The 14,439-nt window shown below is 41.0% G+C and overlaps 1 protein-coding gene across 3 annotated transcripts in view; it reads left to right on the forward strand.

Moving 5' to 3' along the window:
* Positions 1-14,439, forward strand: part of TMEM135 (transmembrane protein 135) — a 184,830-nt gene that overhangs the window by 26,393 nt on the left and 143,998 nt on the right. For all 3 annotated transcript variants that reach the window (XM_053385541.1, XM_053385540.1, XM_053385542.1), the window contains one exon: positions 9,712-9,745. In XM_053385541.1, the coding sequence (XP_053241516.1) occupies positions 9,712-9,745 (34 nt within the window). The remainder of the gene's footprint in view (positions 1-9,711; positions 9,746-14,439) is intronic.

A 14,439-nucleotide genomic window follows, 5' to 3' on the forward strand; every position in this document is an offset into this window, starting at 1 on the left:
CTGCACACTCTGCTTCCCAACTGCAGAGAGAGAATAAACTCCACCCATGTACTTCCAGTACAGGGTCATGTGCTGCTCTGAGCTAATATCCGGTGCTCAGTACACTGTCTCTTGTTCCCACGGTACAATCCAATAACACCCACATCCTGTTTACCATTCCAGCCACCTGGTGCTTGCTTCTGCATTGCTCCTTTTTCGTAACAGTTCTTCCTAATGTTTAGGTGGAATCTTCTTTCTTGTAGTTTGGATCCATTGCTCCGTGTCCGCTTCTCTGGAGCAGCAGAAAACAACCTTTCTCCCTCCTCTATGTGACATCCTTTTATATATTTGAACATGGCTATCATATCACCCCTTAGCCTCCTCTTCTCCAGGCTAAACATGCCCGGCTCCCTTAGCCGTTCCTCATAAGGCATCATTTCCAGGCCTTTGACCATTTTGCAACCAGTCTTGTAATTCTTTGGCAAGCAGCAACTGTGGTTGGCATTAAGCACGGTGTACAAATCAGTCATACCTTTTTCATTTTAATAGAAATGTAAGTCTGTAACCAATAAAGCATCAGGGCTCTCGATAATTTCAAAAAGGCCAATATGTCCTCCTGTCTTGTTTCAACAGAAGACAGGTTATTTCCCCTCCTTTCTCTGACTGAAGCATAATATCCCGTGTGTGTGTGTGTGTGTGTTGCCATCTCCGCCAAACATAAATTTAATAGAAGGGCAGGGGTTTTGAAGACAGAGGTAGGACTCAAAATGGCAAAATTAACAGCAGCCATAAGATACTAGACAAATCAGAAACGAAGGCTAGAATGGCAATGTTTTGAAGAGTACATGAGTAAACACTGTTCTAAGGAGAACATGTTGGTATGTATAGATTAAGTTTGTAAAGTAGACTTAGGTGAAATTAATATATTTAGAACATTAAAGATGAGATGTATAAGATGCAATGTAAATAGGAACTTGAAACTTTAAGGGATGATGAGTATTGGAGGAGGGAAGTCACATGGGTGTATTAATTTTACTACAGTGGTACCTCTGGTTGTGAACGGGATACGTTCCGGAGCCCTGTTGGCAACCTGAAAGGAACACAACCCGTGTCTGCGCGTCTGTGCACGTGTAGGTCACGATTTGCCACTTTTGCGCATGTGCGTGACGTCATTTTGCGCGTCTGCGCATGCACAAGTGGCGAAACCTGGAAGTAACCCTTTCCGGTACTTCCGGGTCACCGCAGGATGCAACCTGAAAAAACGTTTCATGAAGCAAACGTAACAAGAGGTATGACTGTATTCTTTTTTCTTTTTATTTTCTCTTCTGGGATATTATTTGTATTTCTGTCTTTGTGAATGATCATTGTTTGTTTGTCTGCTTATGAAATAAAGTAAAACTGGAAAAAAAATTAATAGAAGGGCAGGGGTTTTGAAGACAGAGGTAGGACTCAAAATAAGTTTGTGTATGTGTGTATGGGGGAATACAAGGAAATCCAGTTCTGACTGTCTAGTTGCCACTGCGGCGGTTGGCAACACTTTCCCCCCTGTTATTTTGATAAGCATGAACTAATACACAATTCACATAAGTGACACATAGTTAATATCACATTTTTAGCTGAAATTGTTAATACATGTTTAATTTGGTGTTTACAATAAAAATATTGTACTGTACTTCAGTTTTCGAAACTCTACTCTTTATTGTTAAACTCCTTAACATATTGTCTATCCTTAACATATACTTCGAGGCTTCAAAGCACATACATTTCAGTAATCACTGAGTGTCAGGTAGGTGCAAAAAATGGCACCCAGACTTTTTGAGGTGTTCACAAATGGAGAATCTTTACCTGCAAAATGTGCCTGGCACTCTGCTAATTTCGAACCCTGAACACTGGAGAAATACAACAAATTACCGTATTTTTTGCTCTATAAGACTCACTTTTTCCCTCCTAAAAAGTAAGGGGAAATGTGTGTGCATCTTATGGAGTAGATGCAGGCTGCGCAGCTATCCCAGAAGCCAGAACAGCAAGAGGGATTGCTGCTTTCACTGCGCATCAATCCCTCTTGCTGTTCTGGCTTCTGAGATTCTGAATATTTTTTTCTTGTTTTCCTCCTCCAAAAACTAGGTGCGTCTGTGGTCTGGTGCGTCTTATAGAGTGAAAAATACGGTACATCATGTGTTAGGCAAACATTCCTCAGTTTTCCATTATATTTTGTACGATCAAATAACTTTTCATTTGTTTTGCAGCAATAAAACAATAAAAATAAAATTTGATCTGATGATTAGTGGTGTATTTTATTTTATTTTGCTAATATAATTTTTTTTATGCCAATCATTGCCATGTTTTTTTCCTTAATGTTGGTTGTATAGAATTTTTTGCAAAGTATTTATTGTAAAACATGTCTGAATCATGTAATATTTAAAATCTTTAACGGTGTAAAAAAAATTAAATCATTAAAATTAGTGAAACAGTATGATCAAAACAGATTAAAATAGGAGAAATCTCTAAGAATATAATGTTTAATAATAAAACAGAAGTCTTGGCCAATGTGTGAAATTTCAGAAGCATGAAGAAAGCATGGTCACAGAATAGGTATTTTGTGTCAGATATTTATCCTTCTTCATAAATACTAACGGCAGAAGATATGTCCCATAATATGTAAATCCGGGTGAGTTATTCAGATACACAACTCATTTCACAGTGGAAAATTATAGGCTTCTTTTAGGGGGAAGATAGCTACGCTTTTAATGGTTTAGCCTTAGGGAATATCCTGAGTAGTTAGTCTTCAGTGTCTTGGGGATTGTAGCTGTCATTGAAGTTATGCTGGAATCATATAGCTCTGGAGGTGAGAAAATGACATTGTGATCCTGGCAAAAAGTGAACCAAATACCAAACTGGAAATGTAGAGTCAAAAGCTCTTCCTTTGAATGGACTGCAGAGTCAATGCTAAGTCTTTGAAATTGTGCTTGCTTCCCCCCCTTTTCTTTCTAGGGGCAAAAATGATGGATGCCTGCACTTCAGTGAAAATTAAGCTTTGGGAGCTTACCATCAATTTTGCTTGCCTTTGAAACTCTCCCACTCAATGCGCACAAGAGTGCAGAAAGGCTTTGACCACCGAAGCAGTTTCCATAAATGTCCTGGGAATTTTTAGATGAATGCTCCTGTACTAGATATGTAGGAGTTTTATTGTCTCATCTTCCAAGTATTTGAACTCTTCAGTGTTGTTGTAAAAGTGGAGGGGGAAGATTAGTTGTTTCCTCATATTTATTAGGTTGGTTCATGCCTATTTGGTTTCTAACCTTCCTCAAATATCCTTTTATCTCCTTTGTTTGATTCTTATACTCATTTGTTCAAATATAAATGCATTCATTGGAAGGGATCTCTTCCGCTCAAGGTCCAGAGTGCTCTGTAAAAATCATGTTAATTTTAAATTTGTTTTGAATGATATTTCAGTGTTGCATAGTTTATGAGCAAATTAATATCCACTTAAATTCCTTGCTTTAAAAAAAAAACTGATAGAGAACTGTGAACATCACCAGAGTGCAGCATTAGCAAGTATTTTGATTTTTTTTGTTCCAGCTACCCTGGAAATATTTGTTACTGATGAAGTAAGAACATAAGAAGAGCCCAGGAAAGGTTTTTGAGGAGTGGTTTCAACACTGCCACCTTCAAACAGGCAGAGAACACTCCCTCTCCCAATCCTGCTAGTTTTTATCAGCCAAGAGGGGCAAGGATCAGGTTGCCCTGACCGATCCAAGCACCTTGTCCACATCCTTGAGCCTTACTAACTGAAACTCATCCAGCATAACAGGACTAGTGCTCTGGACACCTTGAGAGTCATCTGCTGTCACAGTGAAGGTCCTGCTGCAGGGTCAGCAAACTTTTTCAGCAGGGGACTGGTCCACTGTCCCTCAGACCTTGTGGGGGGGCGGACTATATTTTTTTTTGGGGGGGGAAATGATGCAAGAACACCACAAGCCCCGATGGCTGCTTATCTGTGTCTTGCGAGCGGCAGGGGCTGGCGGCGGGGGGACGATGAGCGGCGTGCAAAAGGGCTCCATAGAGGGGCGGCTTAAAATGGCGGCCGCTCAAGCGCTGCTGCTGGCACCAACAAAGCCCAGCCCCCTTCCCCCTCTAGGCAGGGCAGGGAGGAGGGAGGGAGGAGGTGCTGCTGCCGCTGCCATGTGAGGGAGAGGGAAAGAAGGTGCGCTGGTGATTCAGAAGGCTGTTGGGCCTGATCCAGCCCGCGGACCTTAGTTTGCTTCCCCATGTCCTGGTGGATGCAAGCAATGTTATCCTCAAGTGTGTTGGCTGCAGTGTGTAGGTGTGTCACGCAAATCCTCCCTGTGCTCCTCCCGGGACTGGAAAGGGGTTAGTTTAACCTCTGGTTTGCTAGTAAAACTGAATTACTGTGTCACGAAATGATGTATGTCTAAAAAGCCCTGAGCTAGAGTATAACAGGGAGCCAAACGGGCTCCACAAAGCAGGAGAGTGCACTCGGGGTCATCATGCCAACAACCCAATGTCACGGCTAAAATGGCCGCTGTTTCTTTAATGCGAATAAAGCTGGGTCAGCATGACTCAGCGGTCTGCACCAAGTTGTATATATACAGTGATAAATGTTAGTTTGGCTGAGGCTGGTGTTTGAGGTTGGTTGGTTGGTTAGTGCTGGTGTGTATAGTTATTCAGTCGTGTTTTGCACAAAGACTTTTAAGAATAAAACTCTGCAAGGATATTCTCGTGGACTCTTTTTGTGCCGACAAGGGTCCGAGGGCCAGGCTGAGGATACAAAGGGAGGTCAGAACCTTTTCCTTTTTTTTTTTTTTGCTTTTTACAAACACTGACACCCAAGCCATTCGGATGTTCCAGAGGTCAGCCAGGGCTTTGACAGGAGTGCCAGTCGTATTAGCGGGAAAACACCCCAGAGCCGTCGGAAAACCCATTGGATCCATCAGCCTCTGAGGGCAGACCATAATAGTTCCCCCGCCTCTGCAGAGGGGGAAAGGTGCTGAAAGACTAAATCTCAACAGGAAGTGATCTGACCATGACAAGGGACTGATGTCAATATCCCACACTTTCAGATCACCCTCTTTCTGCTCAGTTTTGATAACAAGGTACAAAGTAGAAGTAGTACCCAGCCATCATGGCTGGTAGCCATTATTGTCTTATTCTCCATGAATGTTTCCTACCCCTGGTTAGTATATACCGTATTTTTCGCCCTATAGGACGCAATTTCCCCCCTCCTAAAAAGAAGGGGAAATGTGTGTGCGTCCTATGGGGCGAATGCAGGCTTTCGCTGAAGCCTGGAGAGCGAGAGGGGTCGGTGCGGCAGGCTTCAGGAAGCTATCCGCAAGCCTTCGGAGTGCGGCGGGAGTGCCTGCCAGGCTCCCAAGGCTTGTGGATAGCAGCCCGCAGCCCGGGGTGCGCTGCGGAGCGCACCCCGGGCTTCGGGCAGATGTTTGCAAGCCTTGGGAGCCCACGGAAGTTCCCGCCGGGCTCCCAAGGCTTGCGGATAGCAGCCTGTTCTGGGGTCGGGGGTCAGGGGAAGCTTGGGCTTCCCCCACCCCAGCCCCGCGCCTGGGGGGGAATAAGTTTTTTTCTTTACCCCCCCAAAAAAACCTAGATGCGCCCTATGGGCCAGTGCGCCCTATAGGGCGAAAAATACAGTACATCTACCCAACGCTTAAGTGCCAAACTTCCAGACTTCAAAAAATTACGTGGCTTTTCTAATTGCTGCTATGGGTCCCCCCCCCATCCTGTGGGTTCTCTTGGCATCTGTCTATCCTGAGAGATATTGGAGGAAAAGAAACCCATGTCCATGTGGAAAAGGCTTCTACAAGCTATTGGGAGGCATGTCAAGAGTTGTCTTTCCTATGGCAAGCTGCATTGTACATTAGGTCTCCTATTGTTTGTCCCATGTCACATATCCTTAGGCATTCATGGGAGCAAGTGAATTGTGACCCATGAATGGTGCTACGTAGTCTGGTAAATAGGTAGTAAATGCTCAAGCAGGTGAGCTAACTTTGTCAATTGTCATGCTCTAGGCCAGTAAACTAGTTACCTTTTTAAATTAGTTTGGCACAATCAGCTTTTGGTGAACACGAGCCACCCACTTGTTATTTCCTTCCATATTTTTGAATTCTGGCCTCTATAAATATTTGTTCTGTAGTTTTCCTTGAGGTCAAATCAACAGAGGGCTTAGTTCTTCTGTTTTTTCCCTTTTTTATAAACATAGGCACAGTATCAACTACTTTCCAGTTAGAAGGTATCCAAGTTTTTTTTTGGAAAAATGTAAGAGATTGTTATTTCACACATTACTTCAATTAATGTTTTTGGCTGGAGTTCATCTCCATTCCAGATCTGCATTCATAAAGTGCTTTAAATTTCAAATTAAGCTTTGTGACCTCCTTTTCTTGTGAATTACATGCATCCTTAAGACATGGCACCATTCACTAGCATTTTCTTTTTAAAATAAAAGTGAGTCAGTGTATTCATTAGGATTTTGTGCCGTATATAGTTCCTTTAATCTCGTGGTCCATGGCCTTGCCCCTTTTCAGATTAGCAAAGAAAGATGGATTGACGTCCATGCCACTGCTTGAAATGCCGCCTTGAGAAATGCGTATGAGTCAAACGTTATAGCAGTACATAATGATCAATCTTTCTTCATTAGGGCTTGAAGAGAGGATGTTCCTGGAAGATTGCGGTCATGGTTAGTTTAATTAGTAGTGGATCTTTTGATGTTACAGGTCACTTGCTTTAATTTTAAGGTAGCTATAAGCTGCACTTATAATACATTTTCATAGAATCTTAGAGTTTGAAGGAGCCTCAAAGTACAGTGGTACCTCGGGTTACATACGCTTCAGGTTATACACTCTGCTAACGCAGAAATAGTGCTTCAGGTTAAGAACTTTGCTTCAGGATAAGAACAGAAATCGGGCTCCGGCGACGCAGCAGCAGCAGGAGGCCCCATTAGCTAAAGTGGTGCTTCAGGTTAACAGTTTCAGGTTAAGAACGGACCTCAGGAATAAATTAAGTACTTAACCTGAGGTACCACTGTACATCTGTTCCAATCCCATGCCACCTTGGTAAGAATATAATATCTCCACTCTTTAGTTTCATGGGCCTATTAGGGCTGGCAGAGTCATGAATGACAGCATGCAGCAGAACTAAGTAATCACACTTCTGCTAGGTAACAAACCAATTAACATTTAAATAGAGTATCATATAACAGCAAGCAGACAAAATAAACAAACAAATTGCCCATCTATAAAATAAGATTGACAGTTTAGTAAACGTTCCCCAAATGAAGTTTTGGTCATTGTAAAATCATTGCGTCTGAATCCAGATCATCAAATAGACATTAGTAGAAAATGCTAATAGGACTAGTGGATACATTTAAGTACAGGCAGTGTGTGTGTGTCCAATTGACATGTGATTGCCAACTCGCCCGTCCTTTTGGACCCGAAAGAGGGTGGGCTTATGCATTTGGATTGGAACCCCCGTGCAAAATGGTTTCTGCATGCATGCAACATTATGGTTTATAAATATGTCTTTTTCTAGTAGTGCAAAATTGTCTGATAATATGCTTAAGCTACACCACAAGGATTTTTTCTGCCTCCCTCCCCCATCTCCAGATTACTTAAAACAGTTTTGGAATGTTTTGTAGAATAGATCTTTTGCTTACTCTTTAGTATTGGCCATTTTGATTCGGCTTTCTGTGTGTGTGTTCAAGTGAATATTGGTGTTAGACAGCTCTCCTGCTGTATTCTATTTTCGAGTCTACTTTACTCAAAGGCATTTTGGAGATCTGAAATGGTGACTGTACAGGACACTATAAACCATGTGTCATGATAGGTATTTGCTTTCATAACAACTTATGTTTGGGTTCTTTTTATATTGAAAAGTCACTGCTTAAGTCTGTGTTTTGCATTCTCTGTATTATTATGAAAGCTTAGCTGTTCTTGTTGGTTTTAAGTGAACTTTTGCACTGGTATTTCACTGTCAGACTTCTGCTGAAAGTAGGAAATAGGTGGGTTGTGAGTGATTAAGCATAACCTAAACATCAACTGTAATGCTTTGTTATTTCAGACTTCCCTTCCATCCCCATCTTAGTTCTAGATCTGGAATTGTAGGATTTTCAGTGTTTGGTAATAGGTGTTACGCAGCTGTTTGGAAAGAAAATTGGTGATTTCTTGATTTGGCTATGGGTTTGGATTATGTACCGGTATATTGGATTTAGTTGTACAGGTTAAGTGGTATGTTTTACTTTTTATATAAAAAGGTCTGTATTTGTGGATCAGATTCTACCTTCTGAAGAAAAACAGCTAGGAATAGTTTTATGCTATCACATTTATGGTCAGAAAATAATGGTGATATTAACTCATGTCTCCAGTTTAAGCCAAATAAATACAGGAATTTGTGCCTGTAGAATGCAAAATGATGTATTGAAATATTGCCAAAGGTATTTTATTTTAACTGAAAGCTCTTAAAACAAGATATGGTCAAAACCTACTAAGGTACGGTATGGTGTTGCTTGGCTCAGCATGACATTTGGGCGAAGCAGCACTAGGGGAAGGTAGGCATTGCTTCTGTTGATGGCAGCAGATGGTCCCAAGATCAAGGAAGGGAAGGGTTGCAATGGCATCCTGTCCTCTTCCTGGCTCACCCAGGCATTCACTTCTATTCCAGGCTGAGCAGCAGCAGCATTTTCACTTGCCCTTTTGAGCAGTTCCAGATGATTCATTGGGAGGGCAGTTTCTATTTGCTTCAGGCAAGTAACTGAACATTAAACCAGGCATAGGCAGACTCGGCCCTCCAGATGTTTTGGGTCTACAATTCCCATCATACCTGACCACTGGTCCTGTTAGCTAGGGATGATGGGAGTTGTAGTCCCAAAACATCTGGAGGGCCGAGTTTGCCTATGCCTGCATTAAACCATGTACCTGGTATAACTACCAGGGAGCACTGAGTATCAATCCACGTGCATGCTGCATGTTTACATATGCTGAGAATATTACTAGATAGAGCTATTGTGAAATAAAGTTACAGTGGTGCCCCGCAAGATGAATGCCTCGCAAGACGGAAAACTTGCAAGAAGAAAGAGTTTTCCGTTTTTCGAGGTGCTTCGCCAGACGAATTCCCCTATGGGCTGCGCTTTCCCGCTATCCCGGACCGCTTTTAAAATGCTGGCCGTCGGGAGCAAAGACTTTCGCCCACCGCCGGCCTTCAGAAGAGGTCCTGGACCTCTTCTGAAGGCCGGCGGGGGGCAAAAGTCTTTCCTCCCCCCCGCCTGCCTTCCCAGGATAGCGGAGAAGCGCAGCGCGTTTCTCTGCTATCGCGGACGGCTTTTGAAGGCAGGCGGGGGGAGCAAAGACTTTCGCCCACCGCCTGCCTTCAGAAGACCTCCGCTGTCCTGGAGGCTTTTAAAATGCTGGCGGTCGGCAGCGAAGGGTTCGCTGCCGCCCCCCAGCATTTTAAGATCGCCCCGGGACAGCGGAGAAGTCTCCGCTGTCCCGGGGGCTTTTAAAATGCTGGCGGTCGGCAGCGAAGCCCTCCTGTCCCCAGAGCTTGCGGGGCGGGAGGTGGGGAGAAGGGCTTTTCTCTCCGGGATTTCAGGCAGGGGTAGAATTTATCATAGACTTAGAGTGAAGTTCTGGGTTTTTGTGTGTGCAATAAACCAGCAGTTAAGCTCATTATGGCTTAATAATTCTATGTTTTGGTTTCTGTCTCTAGGAGAGGGCTGCTTACAATTTACATGGCGAATTTGGTAAGTAAAACTCTTAACATTTCATCTACATATTAAAATGGAATCATTTTAGAAGCTGTTACTAAGTTGAGTTTCCCTTAAATGTGATATATAATTTACTGGATCAGTCGGTACCTAGATTTCACCAACTAATTCAGAGATCCTGAAGGTTCTTAGCTAGATGGTGAAGTGGAAAATATGTTATATTTACTTCTAATATTGTAGGCAAATGGATAAACTATTTTTCTTCCAGATAAATTCTCTTGCATATTGTACTTGCATATTGAAATATTAAATTTTATGTCAAGTGGGTACTTATTCTGAACAATGTATTTAATGTGACTTTTTACTTTCCATCATCAGCTTTCTGTACTGAACTTCTTTGAAAATAAATACAATCACAATTCAAAGGGTGTCATTCTTCTGTGTTCTTTTGATGCTCCCTTCTTGATATGCTTCTCTGGAGTCCCTCAGATTCATCAAGGAAATTATACCATGCTTGCTCCAGTAATACAATAACACAGCTGCCTATTAATAAAGCAAAGCAAACTTGTGCTGTGAAGGTCTATAGAGAGGAATAATTTGATCATATTTCCAGATTGTTTCTAAACTAAATGATGGGAAGTTTAGAAATACATATTTGGTAAGCTGTGTTTCCTGTGTTTGTGGACCTATGGTGGCAATAGCCACCATATTTTTAATTATAATTTTAATTAAAATTATTTATGATAGTAGAAAGAATTGAGGTGTATGGATAACTAATTCTAGTATTAGGATAGGTACTAGATATATTAATATATATACAAGAGCAAGAATAGAATTATCGAAGTAGACTATTATTTTATATAAAAACAGCTTTAGCATCAGAGCACTGGGAATACAAATTTAATAAGGCAGTTGTGAATTGGAAAGAATTTATTTAGCTGTCTTCTGCATGGTTGTGTAATTTAACATTCTTCTAGATGTGTGTAGGCTATTCATGGTCAAATTAAGATCACAAGGGGAAGTCTTCAGTGAACTGCCTTATGGTAAAAGATTAACAAAAAGGACTTTTATAGATCTCCAACTATCTCTAACTATGACAGATTAAATTGGGAAGATTGCTTAGGATTTCACAAGCAGTATACATTATTTTTCATCTGTTATTGTTCTATATACTTGGTTGATGTCTGCGTTACAAACAATGTGATGCAAGGTTGGCATATATATATATATATATATATCTCAGAACTTTGATTCTTAATTTTTAAGTACTACTCTCTATTGTCATAAGAAGAAATACGTCCGAAGGAATTATATTGCTAATGTGGACTTCCTGCTGAGCCCTGGTATTGTCAGGTGAACATAGGCACCAGGTTTCCGGATACTGAACTAAAATTGAGGTTGTCACCGCTAAACTGACATGGGTGATCTTGTAGTCTTCGGTAGATTGTGGTTCTGAAAATTTCAATTTAACAGTACCCAAACACAGACAGATGAATGCAGATGTTGTACAGCACCATAGGCTTTATTTGTGACATGCAAGTTTAATAACACAATAATTGATCTCTTTGGAAGTTAGTGTAAAAAAAAAAAAGAATTCACATAAAGTAATATGAGACCTTATGTTGCTGAGAATGTGGGCTACAGAATCTGAACCAGTTGCAATCAATGAATCAACATTTCTGTAATACCAAGGAACCGAGAATGATAGTAGCTGGTCCTGGAGGCTCAACAAACATGCACAAGTCTTTCCAGATCTATTTTGGATTGCACATGTTGAAGGCAAGACATTTCTAAGATGGTAAAAGGGGTGTATTGGTAACATATGTATATATAAGACGATCCCTCTAAAGATATATTGGGATCAAAGCGAACCCCAGGATTCCAGCTGGAGGGTGAAAGTGAAATGTGATCACTACAGTTATTTCTGGATAATAAGGTAGGAGAGGACTGTAAATAAGATCCATCTTAGATTCCTTGAAAGTAAAAGGCACAGTAGATGACAAGTTGGCAAAATGTTCTCCATTTGAATAAAGTGCTTTGGAGCTAGAAAAATTGCATAAAGCTGTGTAAAATTCTAGACACTTAAACAGGAAAGGAAAAATGAGTGGCAGGAGTGGGAGTAATTCAGAAAGCTTCACATGGTGATTGCAATACTGAGTAGAATAATTAGTGGTATGCAAATCAATATTTTTTTTAAAGCTAAATTTACATATTGCTTCTTAGGTGAAACTCTTAAGAGTAGTTAACAATGAAATATAAAACAATAAGTTGCAAAGAAAGCAATAAAAAATTATAAAATAATGTATGTCCTTGGAGAACTTACAACTAAAGGGAAAGGTACAATTAAAAATGGGTAGTTATGAAACCCAGTATTACCTTTTTGGTTCTTATTTCTCTAATGCTGTTGTTTGAAACTTCCAGCTTTTTACCCAAGCTTCAAACCAGTTACCAAAGTTTTCTTTCCACTTAGAGGAATGAAGTAAAAATAAAATGATAAAATATTTAAAAGAGATGGTTTTCTGAGTAGCAATCATGGGGGGAACTAAGGTTACTGAAACTGTAGCAGTGGTGGCTTTCCTTGCTCTCACCCCCCTTTTCTTTTTCTAAGATATTGGCCTAGTTCAGACATACCTCTGTGCCATAGTTTGGTACTACATCTGTGTGGGCCTTGGCCTCAAGTGCATCCCCTCTCCTCTGTTGAGCACTGGGAAAAAAACTGGAAAACCAAAAAGTTACATTTCCTGTAACTCATTCTCATAATGCTAAATTGTGGTTTAGCGTTATGTCCAAACAAGGTCAATGGGTTATTTAATTTTTGAAGAAGTCTGCTATATAAAGTACCGTAGACAAGAACCACATTCAAATACAATGCCAAATACATACATGAACAACAGCGAGACTCAGGCTTCTGTACATGATCTGCCTGCTCCTTTCATGACCCAGTTTCTAAAATGACTAATGAGTTCTGAGAAAAATAAAGCTTGTGTTACAACACAGCAAATTGCAGTTTGCCTAAGCAAATTGCAGTTTGCCAAGGTATAGGTTGTTGGAGAAATATAGAATTAGCCATAGCAGTCCTCCCCAACTTGAATCTCTGATGTTTTTGGATTACAACTTCATCATCCCCAATGATGATTCCTGGCTAATTGTAATGGATGAAGAAAGTTAGAAGGCTGTACTATACAAGATGAGGCATAAGTGGGGAAGAAGGGGTTTGTGAACCCAAGGATTGTTGATGCTCATGCACAAAAGACTAAACCATGGCTTGGTCCTAGGTCTGAATACACCTGATGTAAAGAGTGCCCACAATGTTTTAGTTTCATTGTGTGGATATGCAACTCGTTTTGCAAGAAATAAAGCAGAAAAGCCACCTTTGAAGGTGCCTCGGAAACCACAACTAATCCAGAATGCGGCAGCTAGACTGGTGACTGGGAGTGGCTGCCGGGAACATATAACACAGGTCCTAAAGGATCTTCACTGGCTCCCAGTATGTTTCCTAGCATAATTCAAAGTGTTGGTGCTGACCTTTAAAGCCCCAAACGGCCTCAGCCCAGTATACCTGAAGGAGCATCTCCACCCCCATCGTTCAGCCCGGACACTGAGGTCCCGCTCCGAGGGCCTCCCTCACTGCAAGAAGCAAAGTTAACAGGGAATCAGGCAGAGGGCCTTCTTGGTAGTGGCACCCTCCCTGTGGAACGCCCTCCCTTCAGATGTCAAGGAGGTAAAGAACTACACAACTTTTAGAAGACATCTGAAGGCAGCCCTGTTTTTAATGCTTGATGTTTTTATTATGTTTTTAGATATGCTGGGGAAACCCAGCCAGATGGACTGACTCTGAATAATAAATTTATTATTATTCTTACATGCTACATACATACGTAGAAGAAAGGAAAAAGTGGAGCATGCTGAAACCCTTGTGCTATAATGCTAATAAACTGATGCATTGTGTCCCTTTGAGCTGTATGAAAACCATAAAATGTTGCAGACGAGTATCCTCCCTGCCCTGCTTGTGAGTAATTGCTGTTGGAGAACACTCATATCATTATGGGACGAAGAAAAAAAAGATTTATGGTAGTGAACTGGAATTACACTCATTATTGCTACTCAATTCAAATCAGCAGGGTAGAAGACTCTATATTAGAATATTTTTGGTTTTCAAAACACTTTCTCGTGTACCCTCAAATTCTGCCTTCTGTCATTCTAACACGTTTTTGTTTGAAAGTCACATGCATATTTTCCACGGCTTTTTAGAAAATAGTTTAGAAATAGGTAACATGTTGTTTGAAGGTTGGTTGAACTTAGGTAATGAGTCCTGCTTTGGCTGGTGGAATTATCTGTTGATTTTTTTGAAGACAGTGTGACTGTTAAGGTTCTTCAGAACTTCCTTTATTTTAAAACTCAAGTACATGATTATCTGCCACCTAAGGCATCCTAAACATTTTTTTTTAAATAACTCACTTTAAGATCTGATTGCAAATCCACCCACAACTACATAAAACGTAAAAATTTGCTACAAGATTTCAAGAGAAGAGTCAATGCAGAAATAATCCTAACAGCTGCAGAACAGCTTTCAGAGAAACCAGGTTTTTATTACTAACAGTAAGGTGTTACCGAGTATGAGTATGGAGAAGGCTCTCACCTATATCATAGTTGGCACATGAAGGGGTGTTTCACCATTAGGTTTCAGGAAACAGCGATCTGTGTAGCTTTGAGAGCGTGGTTCTTTAAGT

This window comes from Podarcis raffonei, chromosome 4 (assembly GCF_027172205.1).
Source record: "Podarcis raffonei isolate rPodRaf1 chromosome 4, rPodRaf1.pri, whole genome shotgun sequence".
In the NCBI taxonomy this organism is placed as follows: Eukaryota; Metazoa; Chordata; class Lepidosauria; order Squamata; family Lacertidae; genus Podarcis; species Podarcis raffonei.